Source organism: Colobus angolensis, unplaced genomic scaffold, assembly GCF_000951035.1.
Source record: "Colobus angolensis palliatus isolate OR3802 unplaced genomic scaffold, Cang.pa_1.0 Scaffold188, whole genome shotgun sequence".
NCBI classification, from domain to species: domain Eukaryota; kingdom Metazoa; phylum Chordata; class Mammalia; order Primates; family Cercopithecidae; genus Colobus; species Colobus angolensis.
The window spans coordinates 1,628,145-1,646,271 of record NW_012115021.1 but is presented as its reverse complement, the minus strand read 5'-3'; the positions used below and the strand labels follow the sequence as shown (position 1 = coordinate 1,646,271).

The following is an 18,127-nucleotide window of genomic DNA, read 5'->3' as shown; positions in this document are numbered from 1 at the left end:
AAGCCTAAAGGAAGTCGCACAGCAGAGGGGTTAGGAACAAGGACAACGGAGCCAGTCAGTCTCAGTCTGAATCCTGACCTAACCAACTGCTGTGTGACCTTGGGCAAGTTACTTAACTGCTCTGTACCTCAGTTTCCTCATGTGTAAAATCGGGATAATCAGAGTATACATATCCTATATAGGGTTGTTAAGAGGATTAAATGAATTTGGGTTTGTCAAAGGGATTGCAACAATGCCTAGCATAAAGTTCATATAAACTTAAATTCTTGGCTCCTTCTGCCAAACAGTCCTGTTTATGACATCTCTTCTTGTCGGAGTGGTCACACCACCCCCGATGTGACAAAACCTCCAAAATTTCCACTGCAACAGATAAGCTGGATGACCTATGACCTAGCCACATACCTATTTGTCTATAAAAGAGCCACCTCTGGCTGGGCACAGTGGCTCATGCCTGTAATCCCAGCTACTCAGGTGGCTGAGGAAGGTGAATCACTTGATCCCGTGTGGCGGAGGTTGCAGTTAGCTGAGAGTATGCCATTGCACTCCAGCCTGGGAGACAGAGCGAGACTTTGTCTCAAAAACAAAACAAACCAAAACAAAATAAAAACAGTATCAGCAGATATGTGTGTTAAAGTGAGCTGGACAAATATACACAAGCAAACTTCCAGTCAAAGCAGATACATTCCAGTCCTTCCTATTTTGCCAGAATCAAATACATTAATCTAAACTAGTGTTTCTCAACCTTGGCACTAGTGACATTTCTGGACCATAATTCTCTGTTGTGGGAGCTGTCCTGGGCACTGTAGGATGCTGGCCTTGACTCACTGGAAGTCAACAGCACACCACCCTCCTCATGCCCTGCACATACACGCTTAGTTTTTATAACTGAAAATGTCTCCAGACACTGCCAAAAAAGTTCTTGGGTTGAGAACCACTGCTCTAAACTCTGCATAACTACCCGGGGAAAAATTGCGACCATGCTTGTCTCAGCCAAGTCCCCTCTTAGCAGTGTCACCTGTTACTCTTTCAGCCAGGCTTAGAATCGTTGGAACTGGCCAACTTGCTGACAGCCAGCCATAGTCAGCAGAACAGGGCTTCCCACTGAAATGCCATGCCTGTCCTGTGGCTCTGCGCCTTGATGCTGCTGCCCCAGGAGGGAGAAGGCAGTGTATTCCAAGAACTTTTTGGCCCACCTTTGAGCATGAATGGAAGGTTACGAAAAGAAGGGATGCATGGAGGGAAGGACAAAAGGAAGCAGCTTGAGGGAAGAAAGGCTTCAAGAAAAGCCATTCCCATTTTCTTGTCCTGGAAGACATGACCTAATCATTACCATCATCCTTAGTAGCACCTGCTATTAAAATCAGCCAGCTGGCCAAGCACGGTGGCTCACACCTGTAATCCCAGCACTCTGGGAGGCTGAGGCGGGTGGATCACCTGAGGCCAGGAGTTCGAGATCAGCCTGCCCAACATGGTGAAACCCCGTCCCTACTAAAAATAAAAAAAGTTAGCCAGGTGTGGTGGCAGGCACCTGTAATCCCAGCCACTTAGGAGGTTGAGGGAGAATTGCTTGAACCCGGGAGTCAGAGGTTGCAGTGAGCTGAGATCACACCACTGCACTCCAGCCTGGGCAACAGAGCAACACCCTGTCTCAAAAAGTAAATAAATAAAAATTTGAAAAACAGAAATAAAAATAAAATCAGCTAGCTGCATCTGTTTATCACTAGGGGCAGGAATTCCTTACTGGGTGACTCTGTTTTGGTCCAGGTCATAAATGGATGCCTCCATCACTTCAATTTAAAGACTTCTAGCCAACAACCCTCAACATGGCTTTGTGGAACTCTATGAGTAAGGAACATGACCTTATGTTCCTCCAAAGGGAAGGAAGGCAAGACATCCTTACAGATGGCTCAATGGCATTCAACTTGGAGGGAGGAAACGCTCAATTTCCTTCACGGAACCACAGACCAAAAGCCCAGTCTCAGAACTCTCCAGGAGCTTCTGATGCTTGTCTTAACAGCTACATTCCCTGGGTCCTGAATGTGTTTCTGCTACTCCTGTTCTCCCTGTCACTGATGTATGGTGGTAAACAAAGGAGGAAGTGAGAAAAGCCTAAAGGAAGTCGCACAGCAGAGGGGTTAGGAACAAGGACAACGGAGCCAGTCAGTCTCAGTCTGAATCCTGACCTAACCAACTGCTGTGTGACCTTGGGCAAGTTACTTAACTGCTCTGTACCTCAGTTTCCTCATGTGTAAAATCGGGATAATCAGAGTATACATATCCTATATAGGGTTGTTAAGAGGATTAAATGAATTTGGGTTTGTCAAAGGGATTGCAACAATGCCTAGCATAAAGTTCATATAAACTTAAATTCTTGGCTCCTTCTGCCAAACAGTCCTGTTTATGACATCTCTTCTTGTCGGAGTGGTCACACCACCCCCGATGTGACAAAACCTCCAAAATTTCCACTGCAACAGATAAGCTGGATGACCTATGACCTAGCCACATACCTATTTGTCTATAAAAGAGCCACCTCTGGCTGGGCACAGTGGCTCATGCCTGTAATCCCAGCACTTTGGGAGGCCGAGGCAGGTGGATCACCTGAGGTCAGGAGTTTGAGACCAGCCTGGCCAACATGGTGAAATCCTGTCTCTACTAAAAATACAAAATTAGCCGGGCATGGTGGTGCATGCCTGTAATCCCAGGCTGAGGCAGGAGAATAGCTTGAACCCGGGAGGCTGAGGTTGCAGTGAGCCGAGAACGCGCCACTGCACTCCAGCCTGGGCAACAAGAACAAAACTCCGTCTCAAAAAAGAAAACAGAAACAAACAGATAAAAAAACCCCAGCCACCTCACCACATACTGAGTATACAAGTACTTCACAAGAAGTTCCTCAAGCCAAGGAAGAACGCAGCATACGTGAGCCTCGGCTAGGTGGATTTCATACCTGGATATCACGGTAGGACAGGAGTAAGTTAATGATGATGTCTGAGGTCAGAACCTCAGTATTATCCATGCGGAGCTTGATCCGAGCCAGCTCCTTCGCCAGTTCCTCACCTTGGTACTTCTCTCTGGCTTTCCGGATGTCATTTAACAAGGTTTCTTTGTAATAAACACTAGAGAAAGAAAAGCACAAAAACCTCCAGTCACATCTACATACACCCAGGACTGTCTTGCGCCCAAAATGGTTCTCATTGATGTGACTTAGGCTAACACATGGGAACCTCGGCCCAGACCTGAGCCTCCCTGCGCCAGCAAACAGGAGATACTTTCTACTTATTCACATTTTATAGATCAATAAATGACAAATAAAAATCAGTTCATTCAACCTTGAAGATATTTTCAAAGGTGACTCCCATCTGTACTCGGACAACACACAGAACTTGCTGCCAACCAAGCCCACTGTCTCTGGCATTTTCAAACATACAGAGGGCGAGAAGGCACCTTCCTTATGTATGTATTTTGCCCACTAGTAACAAAGCCAAACGGAGCTCCAAAACCTAGGATACATGAGAATGCCTTTCAAATGAATTTCTCTATCAGGTGTCTCTCGTTAGTAGTCATGAAACTTTCCCCAATTGAGGTGAGGGCTGGAAACTGGTGTTGTGTCCCTAAGCAATACAAGATGGGACACACAGAGGTCATGCCCGGAAACTTATGGACAGCCTTGCTCTCCTCATCATATTGAATGGCCAGAATGTTTTTTTTCTTTCTTTTTCTTTTTTTTTTTTTTTTGAGATGGAGTCTCCCTCTGTTGCCCAGGCTGGAGTGCAGTGGCGCGATTTCAGCTCACTGCAACCTCCTCCTCCCCGGTTCAAGCAATTCTCCTGCCTCAGCCTCCCAGGTAGCTGAGACTATAGGCATGCGCCACCATGCCCGGCTAATTTTTGTATTTTTAGTAGAGACAGGGTTTCACCATGTTGGCCAGGATGGTCTCAAACTCCTGGACTCAAGTGATCCACCTGCCTCGTCCTTCCAAAGTGCTGGGATTACAGGCGTGAGCCACCGTGCCTGGCCCGGAGAATGGCTTTCTAATGGAAAACACAAAACTTCCTTCAGGTGAGCACCTAGATAAGCACGAGGAAGCTTAAAAACACTTAAAGCAGTCAAATTCACACTGGAGTATCACCATAGTGTCTTGAAGAGCCAATGTTATTATCTTGTATTTGGTTTAAAACCTTGAAAAATGACCTACTTTGGTATACAGAGGATGAGTTACAACAACCATAGATTGATTTAAAATATCTTGTCTATTTTCCATAGGAATTTTTAAGTGGAGGTGGGACACTGCCAAACAGTAATACTGTCACCCCATTCAGAAGCTGAAATGGGGCCAGGCGTAGTGGCTCACGCCTATAACCTCAGCACTTTTGGAGGCCAAGGCAGGAGGATCACTTGAACATAGGAGTTCAAGACCAGCCTGGCCAATGTGGCAAAACCCCGTCTCTACTAAAAATACAAAAACTAGCTGGGCGTGATGGTGGTGGGCACCTGTAATCCCAGCTGCTTGGGAGGCCGAGGCAGGAGAATTGCTTGAACCCAGAAGGCGGAGGTTGCAGTGAACCAAGATCGCACTGCTGCACTCCAGCCTAGGCAACAGAGTGAGACTCGGTCTAAAAAAAAAAAAAAAACCACACACACACACACACAAAACGAAGCTGAAATGGTCTAACTGCAGAGTGTAAAATTAGGCTGTTCATTAAAAAGAGAGTAAGCTAGGCCGGGCGCGGTGGCTCAAGCCTGTAATCCCAGCACTTTGGGAGGCCGAGACGGGCGGATCACGAGGTCAGGAGATCGAGACCATCCTGGCTAACACGGTGAAACCCCGTCTCTACTAAAAAATACAAAAAACTAGCCGGGCAAGGTAGCGGCGCCTGTAGTCCCAGCTACCCGGGAGGCTGAGGCAGGAGAATGGCGTGAACCCGGGAGGCGGAGCTTGCAGTGAGCTGAGATCCGGCCACAGCACTCCAGCCCGGGTGACAGAGCGAGACTCCGTCTCAAAAAAAAAAAAAAAAAAAAAGAGAGTAAGCTAAATTTAATAATAGTCTTCAGAGAGAGAAATACAACATGAGATAGGATAAGAACAAATCGTGCCTACTTTCAATAATTACAAAACAATGCCATATATGTATATGTACAGTACATAACTTGGTCCAATGCTCACAAGAGGACCTCCATTAACATTTAAAGAATGAAGTGACGCACACAGCAGGGGTTCTGATAGAAAAATATCAATGCACTGCTTTAGTTTTCTATTTCCTTATTTGTCAATTGCCATCATCCCAATGATGCAAAAAATTAGCAGATTCTGCCAGTGTTTAAAATTCTGTCACTAATTGAATGAGTCATTAAATTGGATGCCAGTCATTGCCCATTTGGTGGGCTATAAAGGCATGAGAGCTATTAAAGTGTTATTACGTTAGCCTGATAAGTAACAAGTTATACTTCAGCCTTATTTTTCAAGGGTAATTCTGAAAAATAATTTTAATAAACTAAGAAGCCTCAGAAGAACAGTACCTTTTAGGTAAATTAAACACTGGTTTGAGGATGGCTTGGGGACATCAGATATGTAATAAGCATGCAGCCATTTCTGCCTCTGTAATCAAGGAAGATGTTGCTGATCAATGAGAACTTGGAAATGGCTTCCAAGCCATTCTAGCACAGGTCTCAAAATAGATTTTATAAATCTATCAGAGCTGGCACTTGAGCTAAAAACTTCCTTTCCATCTGTGTTATAGATGTTTTCAACTATAAGCACCACTTCCCCTCTTACTAACTGTTGCCAGACACTGCCAGTTCATAGGGTAGAATCCACCAATAGGTATTTCAAGCCCTTTGAAATGAAATGAAATCACAAGAGTTGTTTGCCTACTGATACATACACACACTGAATGAGAATCAAACTTGAATCCATGTCTTGCAAAGACCTAAATCATCTGGCAGATCTAGCCAGTCTACCTCCTTGTCAGACCTGAAAATATGGTACTGGGAGAGCTTTCCATAAAACTTCACTCAAGTGTTTATTTTGCAATCAGACAACAGTTAGCAAGGAACAACTGCATGAGGTTTTCCAGGAATGTGCCACAAAATGTCCCCCATTTGCTCTCTATGTTGGCATGCGGTCACACATTTTTAGGTTTCCAATCTCCTTTTCCATTCAAGTCTGTAGAAGAAGGTCTGCATCCAGAGAAGAGGTGATGGGATAGAAAAGGACACCATTAAGAAGTGTCCTTTTCTACATACCAATACTACAATAGAACACTCCGCAGTTCAGGGTGCCACTATTTGAGCCACAATGTGACAGAAGGTCCTCTACATTTCATTTCAGGTCAGCTCTGCCAGTGTTTGGGATTTTCATTTGTTTTGGAAGGACAAATCCTTCTCCTTGTGACACAACTTACGGGAATAAATCCTTTAAATTGGCTGCAAGCAAAATAACTGGATCCTTTGGTTAAGAATAATTTTTCTGTCTTTCATTTTCACAATAAGAACATCTGAAGGTATGGTTTCTTGGGCATTGAGGCTCCAATAGGTGAGCTGATTATTTCAGTGCTACACAGGTAGGAATCACCTAAGCCAAGATTCCAATCTAAACCTATTCACTTCTGCATATTTCACCTCACCCAACCTAAATCTAAAGACAACACAGCACAGTACACCCTGAGGATAGCTGTTGCTCCACTCAACACACGAAGGCTTATTAAAGCATGAGAGCGTAAGGTCAGAATGACCTTGCTGAGATATCTGAAGAGCCTCAACAGCCATGCGAGTGTAAAGCCATGCTCAGAAATCATCTTGAAACACAGGATCTCAGAGCTGAAAGAGATCATTTAAAAAAACATCACTGACAACTTCCTATAAGTTGTCTTATCTAGAAGAGAGAGAACAGTCAGAGAGAAGAAAAGTTACATGTCAAGATCAAACAGGAAGTCAGGGCCAGACAGAGGCTCAATCCTGACCTCTTAATTCCAGTTCTATTCTCTTTTGGCTTCATTTCAGTGGCCCAGCTAAGTGAGCCAGTAAGGTACAATAGTGGGTTCTCCAGCAACTCTGGTCTCTGTGAAGGTGTACCACTTCCCTGAAAGCAAGGGGGAAATCTTGCTGAGTCTCCAGGGGTTACTGGTGGCAGATGGGAATTACCATGAGGTCACGTGGATATCCTTAAGGAGGCTAATGAACCTGTCCACCAAAGGCATGCACAGCGGGCCCAGGATGTTGTCCCAGTTGGGCTGCATATACTCGGAGGCTCGTCTCTGGGCATCACTCTCGCAGCAAAAATAATCAGCACACGGTGTCACGATGTATGGGATGAAATAATAATTTCCACTGGATGCCTGGAAAAAAGAAACAAAGATGTTCCAGAAAGTAACTGATGTGGAAGTGTAGGCTCTGGGCAGGTGGGGCCTGGTGGGACAGGCACGGAGAAAATCCCTGAGGACGAAAACAATTCGTGCAATACGACTATGGATCTATTAGGCACAAAACAGGAAACCACTCGATTTCAAAAGCTCTACCGCATAGATATATGACAAAAATTTGGTTTCAAATATTGATCTGTATGTATATCTGAACGTCACTGGCAGAAATTTTAGGGTTTTAAATCTCAGAAATCACATTGTTTCATTATATGTACCCAAAACCAGAGGGAACTTGAACCTCCTGATAAGAAAGGATTACAATGTGGCATATTGTTTTTCTTTCAGCACAGACGAAAAAGGCATATTATTTGATCATTTAACTATAGGTGAACTATTATAAACTTTGTGGAATAAAAATTGTTCTGTAGGAAGCATATATTAATTAATATAATGAGTCTCAGATCTTTTCTGCTTTTTGAGACAGGGTCTTGCTCTGTCACCCAGACTGGAGTGCAGTGACGCGAACATGGCTCACTGCAGCCTCAACCTCCCAGGCTCAAGCAATCCTCCCACCTCAGCCTCCATAGTAGCTGGGACTACAGGTGCGTGCCACCATGCTCAGCTAATATTTCTATTATTTTGTAGAGATTGGGGTTTTGCCATGTTGCCCAGGCTGGTCTCAAACTCCTGGGCTCAAACAATCTGCCCACCTCAGCCTCCCAAAGTGCTGGGATTATAGGCTTGAGCCACCATATCTGGCCTAAATTTCTTATTTTTACATGTCCTGAAATCATCTTATTTTGATATTTTCCAACCATTAAAACATGTAAAAAACCATTCTTAGCTCCCAGGACATACAAAAACAGGTGACGAGTCAACGTTGTCTTAGACAAAGCTTCTGATATTCTATTATCCCTGAAAATAGGGTTGGTTTTCTGAGAATACTTACACTCTGCTGCAAAGCAGCAACTGGAGACCATCCTTGCAGGTATCAGCTATTGGCATTAAGCCTGTCAAAACATAAATACTGGCCAGGCATGGTGGCTCACGCCTGTAATCCCAGCACTTTGGAAAGCAGAGGCGGGTGGATCATTTGAGGTCAGGAGTTTGAGACCAGCCTGGCCAACATGGTGAAACCCCGTCTCTACTAAAAAAAAAAAATTAGCCAGGTGTGGTAGCACATGCCTGTAGTCCCAGCCGCTCAGGAGGCTGAGGCAGGAGAATCGCTTGAACCCAGGAGGCAGAGGCTGCACTGAGCTGAGATTGCACCACTGCCCTCCAGCCTGGGCGACATAGCGAGACTACATCTTAAAACAAACAAACAAAAAATACCAGTGTTGTAAGTAGAAAGGGTAAAAATTCAGGGGGGTATGTGTGTGTGATAAGTGGGGTAGCAGGCACCTATCTACTTCTTCACAACCACTAGGAATTGCCTACCCCACAGGAACAAAGACCCTTTGCTCCCTATGGTACTTTTTTTTTTTTTTTTTTTGAGACAAGGTCTTGCTCTGTCACCCAGGCTGTAGTGCAGTGGTGCAATCACAGCTCATTGCAGTCTCAAACTCCTGGGCTCAAGCTATCCTCCTGCCTCGGCCTCCTAAAGGGTTGGGATTACAGGTGTGAGCCACTGCACCTGGCCTTCTAATACTTTCAAGTTCTTAAAGAGACTCAAATCACTCAGCATTAAGGTTTTGGTAAGTTAGAGATAAATTTCTCCCTCATCTATGCCAAGAAAGCCATGTTCCTAAATTAAATGATATTTATACATTCAAAAGTTAAATTTTCTTTCTTCCACCTTGATATGGTTAGGCTTTGTGTACCTACCCAAATCTCATCTTGAATTGTAATCCCCGTAATCCCCATGTGTCAAGGTAGAAACCAGGTGGAGGCAACTGGATCATCATGGGCGGTTTCCCCCATGATGTTCTAGTGATAGTGAGTGAGTTCTCAGGAGATCGGATGGTTTTATAAGGGGCTCTTCCCCCTTTGCTAGGCACTTCTGCTACCTGCCGCCTTGTGAAGAAGGTATCTTGCTCCTGCTCCCACTTCTGCCACAATTGTAAGTTTCCTGAGGCCTTCCCAGCCATGCTGAACTGTGAGTAAATTAAACCTGTTTCCTTTACAAATTACCCAGTCTTGGACAGTTCTTCATAGCAGTATGAAAACGGACTAATACACACCTGAAATTGGTTGAGTTTATGGTCAAAGACTTCCTAGTTCAGACAGAGGGAGAAAAGGGCTGTGTGGATCAGTGAGGTCTAGAAGGAAAAATACCTTTGAAGAAACGCAGTTTGTTACTTTCAAAAAGTTAAAGCTGGACTGGAAGTGTAAAGAGCTTCCCAGATCCCATCCCCAAAAAGACAACCATAACTGATGAAAATTCTTTTTAAACAGCCATTTAAAGCAAGCTTGTCTAAGTGTGGCCCATGGACCACATATGGCCCAGGATGGCTTTGAATGTACCCCAACACAAATTTGTAAACTTTCTTAAAACATTATGAGATTTACACACAAACTTTTTTTTTTTAATAGCTCATCAGCTATTGTTAGGTGTATTTTACATGTGGCCCAAACAATTCTTCTTCCTCCAATGTGGCCCAGCAAAGCCAAGAGATTGAACACCCCTGATTTAAAGTCTCTACAAGTTGTCCTGAGGGCATGTAGCAAATGGAAAAACGTTTTATTCAAGAAAATCTAAATCTTGGTAGTAACAGTAAGATTCTGCAGCATTCGGGCCATAAACTGCTCCCCCACCCCCATACCCAGCCCAGAGTGACTGAAGTTCTACTCTAAGTAGGTGTGGCCAAGACAAAAGGGCTCCCTCTTGTCCCTGGTCCAGAGTCACTGTTTCTCCTTAGGAAGACCAGGCCGCCAGCATTCTTATCCCTCACAGCCTGATATTGTAGAAGTTCTATTCCAGGCAAGTGTGGTCAAGATGACCGGGGCTCCCTTGCTTTACCCAGCCTACACCTGCAGGGTGGAAGCTCTACCCTAGGCAAAACAGGCCAAGAGATTGGGTGCAGTGGCTCACGCCTGTAATCCCAGCACTTGGGAGGCTGAGGTGGGCGGATCACGAGGTCAGAAGTTCGAGACCAGCCTGGTCAACACGGTGAAATCCCCTCTCTACTAAAAATACAAAAATTAGCCAGGCATGGTGGCAGGCGCCTGTAATCCCAGCTACTTGGGAGGTTGAGGCAGGAAAATTGCTTAAAACCGGGAGGCAGAGGTTGCAGTGAGCTGAGATCGCACCACTGCACTCCAGCCTGGGCAACAGAGCAAGACTCCGTCTCAAAACAAAACAAAACAAAAACAAATAAACAAACTAAAAACAGGCCAAGAATGCTGAAACTTGATTGTCCCTGCCCCAGCTCTCTCACAGAATGAAGGTTCCATGACAAGAGAGGCAAGCTGAGAAGACCAGAGGCTGTTGCCCCTACCCAGCACCCCACTCAGAGCAGGGTGTCACCCCAAGAGAAGCAGACTCCTGTTTCCACTGCCATCTCCACAGCAGAGGTGCAGAGCTCTGCCCAGGGAAAAGGCAGGCTGTAAGAACTGCACCTCTTCACAAGGAGAGCGACTTCATGCGGAATATGCCATGGGGAAGTTCAAGCTCATGAGTGCTGTACAAAACATCATGGAGATTTTGGTGGCTGACAATTAAGAGAAGGCTGGTAGCTCTGTGACAGGAAAAAGTAAAGGGTAGACCACCTAGAAGTTTAACAGCGAACTGGGAAAGAGACAGCTAGAAGGAACCTTCCTGAGGTCAGAGCAAGCCTCAGGGATTAGATTTAAGGACTATTCCTGCAAAAATTTAACTGTATCAAACTGTGGAACAATTATGCCTCAAGGTACTGTCAAAAACAACAGAACAATCAGCTAAGGAGGGAGACTAACAACTGAGTGTAATACCAGTTGTATAAGACCAATACAGAAAATTAGTCAGAAACTTAACAGGGAGATCAGGGAAACAGACAGTCAAAGAGAGCCTAGCTGCAACTACTGTCATTCCTGGTGAAGATACAAGAGTCAGAGTAACTGTGCACACACCCAAGAGTGTGCCCTTTAAGAAGTGACATTACAGGCTGCACAATGCAGAAAAATAGACTTCACTGAACTAGTCAAGTCATGAAACAAATAAACAAGTAAACAACAAAAACAACATGCCCCAGAGGCAGAAGGCAGAAAGATCAGTATCTGCAGTTTCAAAAATATATTATCTGAAATGTCCAGTTTTCAACAAAAAATACAAAACATGCAGAGACAGGACAGTGTGATCCACATATGGGAAAAACAGTAGGCAATGCTAACTGCCTTTGAAAGGACCAGATATTAAATGTAGCAGACAATGACTTGAAAGCAGATATTACAAATATGTTGGAACAACTAAGGTAAACCATACTTAAAGAATTAAAGGAAGGTATTACAACAGTATCTCAAATACAGAAGACAAAGAAAAATTACAAAAAATGGGGGGGTAGGAATTCTGAAGTTGAAAAGTACAACAGCCAAAATGAAAAATTCACTCAAGAGGCTAAACAGGCAATTTGAGTGGTAGAAGAAATAATCAGCAAACTTGAAGATAGATCAATAGAGATATGTCATCTGAAGAACAGAGAGAAAAAGAAAAAAAATGAACAAAGTCCTAAAGGAACACAGGACAGCATTAAGTACACCAACATATGTGACACCTAATAAGAGTCCCAGAAGAGGAGAGAAAGGAGCAGAAAAATACTCGAAGAAATAATTGCTGAAAATTTCCCAAATATGATTTTTTTTTGAGACAGAGTTTCATTCTTGTTGCCCAGGTTGGAGTGCAATGGCATGATCTTGGCTCACCACAACCTCCGTCTACCAGGTTCAAGTGATTCTCCTGCCTCAGCCTCCTGCGTAGCTGGGATTACAGGCATGCACCACCACACCAGCTAATTTTGTATTTTTAGTAGAGATAGGTTTTCTCCATATTGGTGAGGCTGGTCTTGAACTCCCGACCTCAGGTGATCCACCCACCTCGGTCTCCCAAGTGCTGGAATTACAGGTGTAAGCCACCATGCCCGGCCCCAAATATGATTTTTTTAAAAAATAAATCTACATATCCAAGAAGTCAAATGAACTCCAAGTGGGATAAAGGCAAAGAGGTCCACACCCAGACATGTCACAGTTAAAATTTTGAAAGATAAAGAGTAAAAATCCCAAAAGCAGCAAGAGAAAAATGTTTTGTCATATATGAGAGAATTCCAACCAGATTAATGTGACTTTTCATCAGAAACAATGAAGGCCATGGGATGACATATTCAAAGTGCTGAAAGAAAAAAAAAAGTCAACCAAGAATTTTATATCCACTAAAACTATCTTTCAAAAATGAAGATGAAATATGAACATTTTCAGATAAACAAAAACTGAGATAATGCTAGCAGACCCATCTTATAAAAATACTAAAGGAATTTCTTCAGGCTGAAAGAAAATGACACCAGACAGTAATTCAAATTCACATGATAAAAAACAAAGAATACCAGTAAAGGTAGTTATGTATACAATCATAAAAGATAGGATAATTGCAAATTTCCTCTCCTTAACTGGTTTAAAAAGCAGTTGCAGAAAATGATGTATATAATCATGTGTTGTGGCTTGTACAGAAATGTAATATATTTGAAAATAACAACAAAAGGATACTAGTAGGAACGGAACAAGGCTATATTGGAATAAGGAAATGACACCAAACGGTAACTTGAATCCACAGGAACAAATGAAAAGTACCAGAAATGGTAAATAAAAAGGTTAATATAACTCTCTCTCTCCCCTACCTACATTGTCTTTTCTGTTTCTTTAAAAGACATAATACAAAAATACTTATAAACATTACAATTAAATAACCCTGAGCTTCTGTAACAGGTCGGTAAATTGAAGGTACAAGAATCTAACCTATTTGTAAAGAATTGTTATATGTCTTATAACTGTCTCCAAAACAAACAAACATTTCTGCTGAAATCTTGACGTTATTCCTTTAGCAAACCTAGTCTTCCCAAATATTACAAAAGTAAACTTTGCCCCAGAGTTCTGATCAAATCCTAAATAATGAGGTGTGAAAAACTGGATTTTGACAAACATGATATGTGCTATCACAAGTTCTTTGGTGAAAAAGAAATACTGTTCCAGAAGGCAGAGCAGTAGCAGCAGAGACTGATGAAGTCTACCCCCCAGTTAGCAGAGGATCTGATTCACAGAGCAAACGTTTAGTCATAGTTAGAGAAAAATAAGGAGAAAGAAAAGAAATGCATGAACTCTGAAACCACTTGAGTGAGTTTAATGAACAGGACTGAGGAGACAGCAGGAATCTGGAGACTTAGGAAGGTAAAAATACTTCCCTTGAGAAAGTCTTCCAGAAAGTTTAAGAAATCTGACAGAAATTGGGACTAACGACTACATTTTAAAAAGGAATTAATAGACTTCCAAATGAAAGCATAAGATCTTAAGTACAGTACTTTTGTTCTTACAAAGAGAAGAACAGACCTAAACATCTTCAAGTGATGGAACACATTCAGACTCTTGTTGGTCAAGAGACCAGAAATTAAAAATAAAAACAACGATTAACGTAACACATGTTCAATAGCAAACTAGGATCAGCTATTTGTAGTTGTTACATTTATAAGTGGAAACATCTCAAGAATCCAGCTCATTAAAAGAAATTTAACAAAGGCAGTTTAGTTCCCTACATAAAGAGGTATTTGAACCAGTATGCTAACCACATTAATATGTAAACTCTTATTCTAAACACTCTCCAAATATTTCCAAAAGGGTGGTTCTGATATAGTAAGTGAGGTCAGAGGCCCAAGGAAAAGTCACTCGTCTCTGACAGTGTGGGGACAGGAAGCAGAAGAATTTTTCCTCTGAAGGTTTTAGTTCCTGACCTAGCAATTGGCATTTCCAGAACTACTACCATCTACAAATATCACCACCACGAAAAGACTGTCCTATGTCATCACTCAGATTAAATAATAGGTGCTTTAATGAGCACTCATTACAAAAGCTTAATTATATAGTCTTAAGTGTCATAATTTTAAATGCCTGCCCAATACCTGTATTTACCATCTGGTAAATATATATAGGATACTTAACCATTCTTCTATTGCCTAACTTTCAGTTTGTTTTGAAATTTCCTTATTGTAAGCATCACTGAGATGAACATCTTTGCATATGGCATCTTTGTACTGTGGTCTTTTCCCAAGGATATCTTCCCAGGAGTAAAATTACTAGAACAAATTTAAGGTTAATAATATATGTTGATCAAACTGTTGTCAGAAAGGATGGAGCAATGTACACTCCCACCCAAAGTGCATAAGGACATGGTAATTTATTCATCCTTTCAGCGGAACTGGATAGTGTTGTTTTTCACATTTGTGAAGTGTGGTGAACAAGAAATACTTTATCAATATAGAAACAAAGGATCATCTCAACTGAAGCATAGCAATGTAGCGAAGAATTCAGAGGGCCAAGGATTGAATTCCAGCTCCATCCTATCCTAAATGGATGACCCTGAAAAATGTACTCACCTATCTAAACCTCAGTTTTCTCATCTTTAAGAGGGAGATAATAATAGTGTCAGCCTCATTAGACAACAGAGGCTTAATCATGGCCATTTTTTTTTGCACAAATATTCTCTATGTGCAATAGTTCTAGAAGGGACTAGGAGTTCTAAACCTGAGAGCCAGTCATTCTTGCGGGGGCTGGCGGGGGGTGGTCTGTGAACTTGAAAGAGAAAAAAAATTCTATCTTGGTCATCACTTGCCCTCAACTGAAACATAACATTTCCCTCACTTAGGAATGTAGGTAACATACCCCAGTAGTAGTAGACTTGAGACTTAAGACTTTGTTGGTAACAGGAGTCACAGACTTTTTCATATCACATTACAGTTCCTGCAGAGATCTCAAAATAACTTTTATACCCATCACTACTCCAAGTATTATGACAGTTTTTGAGATCTGCTGTTTGATCTCAAAGACATTAGTAAAGAAGCACATAATTATAATTTTAGAATATTTTGATAACCATATTTTGATATGAAGGGTCTCCTTCGTAATTCCTTGTATTTAAACACTTTAAAACAGTGATCCCCAATGTTTTTGGTACCAGGGGCTGATTTCATGAAAGACAATTTTTCCACGGACCAGGTGGGCAGGGGTTGGGGATGGTTTCAGGATGATTCAAGTGCATTACATTTATTGTGCACTTTATTTCTATTATTATTACATTGTAATATATAATGAAATAATTATACAACTCACTGTAAAGTAGAATCAAGGGGAGCCCTGAGATTGTTTTCCTACAACTAGACAGTCCCATCTGGGAGTGATGGGACACAATGAGAGATCATCAGGCATGAGTTTCTCATAAGGAGCACACAAACTAGATCCCTCACATGTGTAGTTCACAATAGGGTTTGTACTCCTATGAGAATCTAATGCCGCTGCTCATCAGACAGGAAGCAGCGTTCAGGTGGTAATGCGAGCAATCGGGGAGCAGCTATAAATACAGATGGAGCTTTGCTTGCTCGCTGCTCACCTCCTGCTGTGTGGCCCAGTTGGTGGCCCGGGGGTTGAGGACCTCTGTTTTAAAACATATTTTGGGAAGGGCCAAAAGGCTCCTCCAGACTGGCAAAGGGGTCCTGTGACCCCTAAAAGGCTAAAAACCCCCAATCATGACTCTTAGATTCTTCACATAGAACATCCTAACTGCAGGCATAAAATGTCGGAGTTCCTTCAGTGGGCTGCACATATAAAGCTCTCCATGAATAAACAGTGCAAGGCCCATCTGCAAACAGCTTCCTAGATTCTTCAGGACAGCCCAGGAGCAGAGCATGTCAGAGCCTCCACTCAATTGTCCATTGGTTTCAATCATGGCCACTAACTAAGGACACCTAGGATTTGCTCCTCAGCTGGCTCCCTCCGCAGCTGGAATATTAAAACAAATGAAGCTACGCAATACCTGTGGACTACGTATGCTAATGGCAAACTACTAAAAAACTCCAAGGTTTAATAGATAAAGTAGCCTTGGGGTTGGCTATATTTTCCCTCTTTTCCGCAGGCGCCCCATGCAAGGCATCCAAAGGTCCAAGAAGGCCAAGAAAGATATCCAAGCCAAGGTCCCTCATTACACCAGCACTTATTTTTTTATTTATGGCTTACAGCAGGTGGCAAAGCTGGTCAACAGCAGCACAGGGTTTATAAATTATTTCTTTGGAGCAAATATGATATGTCTGAATTTGTACCAGCCAACTTCATAATGAGACTTGTGGCTTGACCTTCCAGAAAACATTTCTTATAATGATACAAACATTTAATCAGTCAACAAATAGCCAAGTGAGAAGAGGGAAATAAAGTATCTAAGGCAGATGGAAAGCCACTTAATGCTACGCAAGATGAACTGATTTCTGAGCACTTTCAGAAGAATGCACATCTCAATTGCTGGCACAATGTGGTACTTCAGAGCTTGTATCTTGTAACACAAGTAGGTCACAAATACTTAGTGAAAACCACAACTAAAAAACCACAGAAGATTGTTGCCAGGAAAATTTAGGGAGCAAATGAACAAATGTGGGGCAATAGATTTTTTATATTATTTCATGTGACCAGGTATGACAAAGTTAATTTATTACAGAAGAAAATCCAAGTCGACACAACTCCAAAAAACACAAGCTTTAGGCTCAACAGATATAATTATTTGTCTAGCCAGTTAGATACATACATATATCCATTGTCCAGAAAAATGCAGTGGTTTTCTTTTTAGATCAGTGCAAACAGCATTCTACATTACTCTTTTTCTGGTCATAAGAGGAAAAAAATATTCAGAAACCGTATAACAATTTCAACAGGATAATCAGGATATGGTGCTGCTTAAAAGTAAACGAAGATATCCCTGCTGGAAACGTGCCATGGAGTGCTAACTAAGCTGTTGTGACAGTTGATTTACTTTGTTTACACAACTGAATGGCCATCACAAAGTCACAGGATTATTTCAGAGCTGGCACAAATCTCAAAAGTCACCTCATTAAAATCATCTCATTTAACAGAGGAAGAAACCAAGACCCAGCAGGTTAACCAACCGGCCTACAGATGACCACAGAGCCAGACAATCTCAGGCCCTACTCCTGTCCTCCCAGGATTCTAGTCATTAACTGCAACTTCTGCTTAATTCTGAAATATCCTGAAATAAAGCTGCACAAACAGCTCAACATAAGTGAGTGAATGGCGAATTCTATGGTCTGTGAATTATGTCTCGATTTAAAGAAAATAGATGGGTGCCATGGATATGAAAGACATATCCAGTTGGTAGGTAGAATTAAATGTGAATAATTTGGTTCTGACATTGGCCCTGTGAAATCTGACATTACCCCTATGATATTCAAGAGGTGCAGAGAAAAGTTTCATGGTTCACAGATCCAGAGTACTCCAATTGAAGAGAACACACAGGAGCAAGACCACAGGCAGGAACAACAACATAAAGACAAAAGACTAACAACCCAGGATGAGGGAGAAGCAAGAGAACATACACAAATAAAGTAAATATGCAAAGGGGCTGGGCATGGTGGCTCATGCCTGGCACTTTGGGAGGCCAAGGCAGGCAGATCATCTGAGCTCAGGAGTTCGAGACCAGCCTGGCCAACATGGTGAAACCCCGTCTCTACTAAAAATACAAAAATTTGGCCGGGCGCGGTGGCTCAAGCCTGTAATCCCAGCACTTTGGGAGGCCGAGACGGGCGGATCACAAGGTCAGGAGA

General features: G+C 42.5%; 1 protein-coding gene across 1 annotated transcript in view; it reads right to left on the bottom strand.

Moving 5' to 3' along the window:
* MAP3K15 (mitogen-activated protein kinase kinase kinase 15) overlaps positions 1 to 18,127 on the bottom strand; it is a 131,074-nt gene that overhangs the window by 95,842 nt on the left and 17,105 nt on the right. The window contains exons 5-6 of the mRNA XM_011940266.1: positions 7,138 to 7,331; positions 2,945 to 3,113 (exon numbers count right to left, since the gene is read on the bottom strand). Coding sequence (XP_011795656.1) covers positions 2,945 to 3,113; positions 7,138 to 7,331 — 363 coding nt within the window. The remainder of the gene's footprint in view (positions 1 to 2,944; positions 3,114 to 7,137; positions 7,332 to 18,127) is intronic.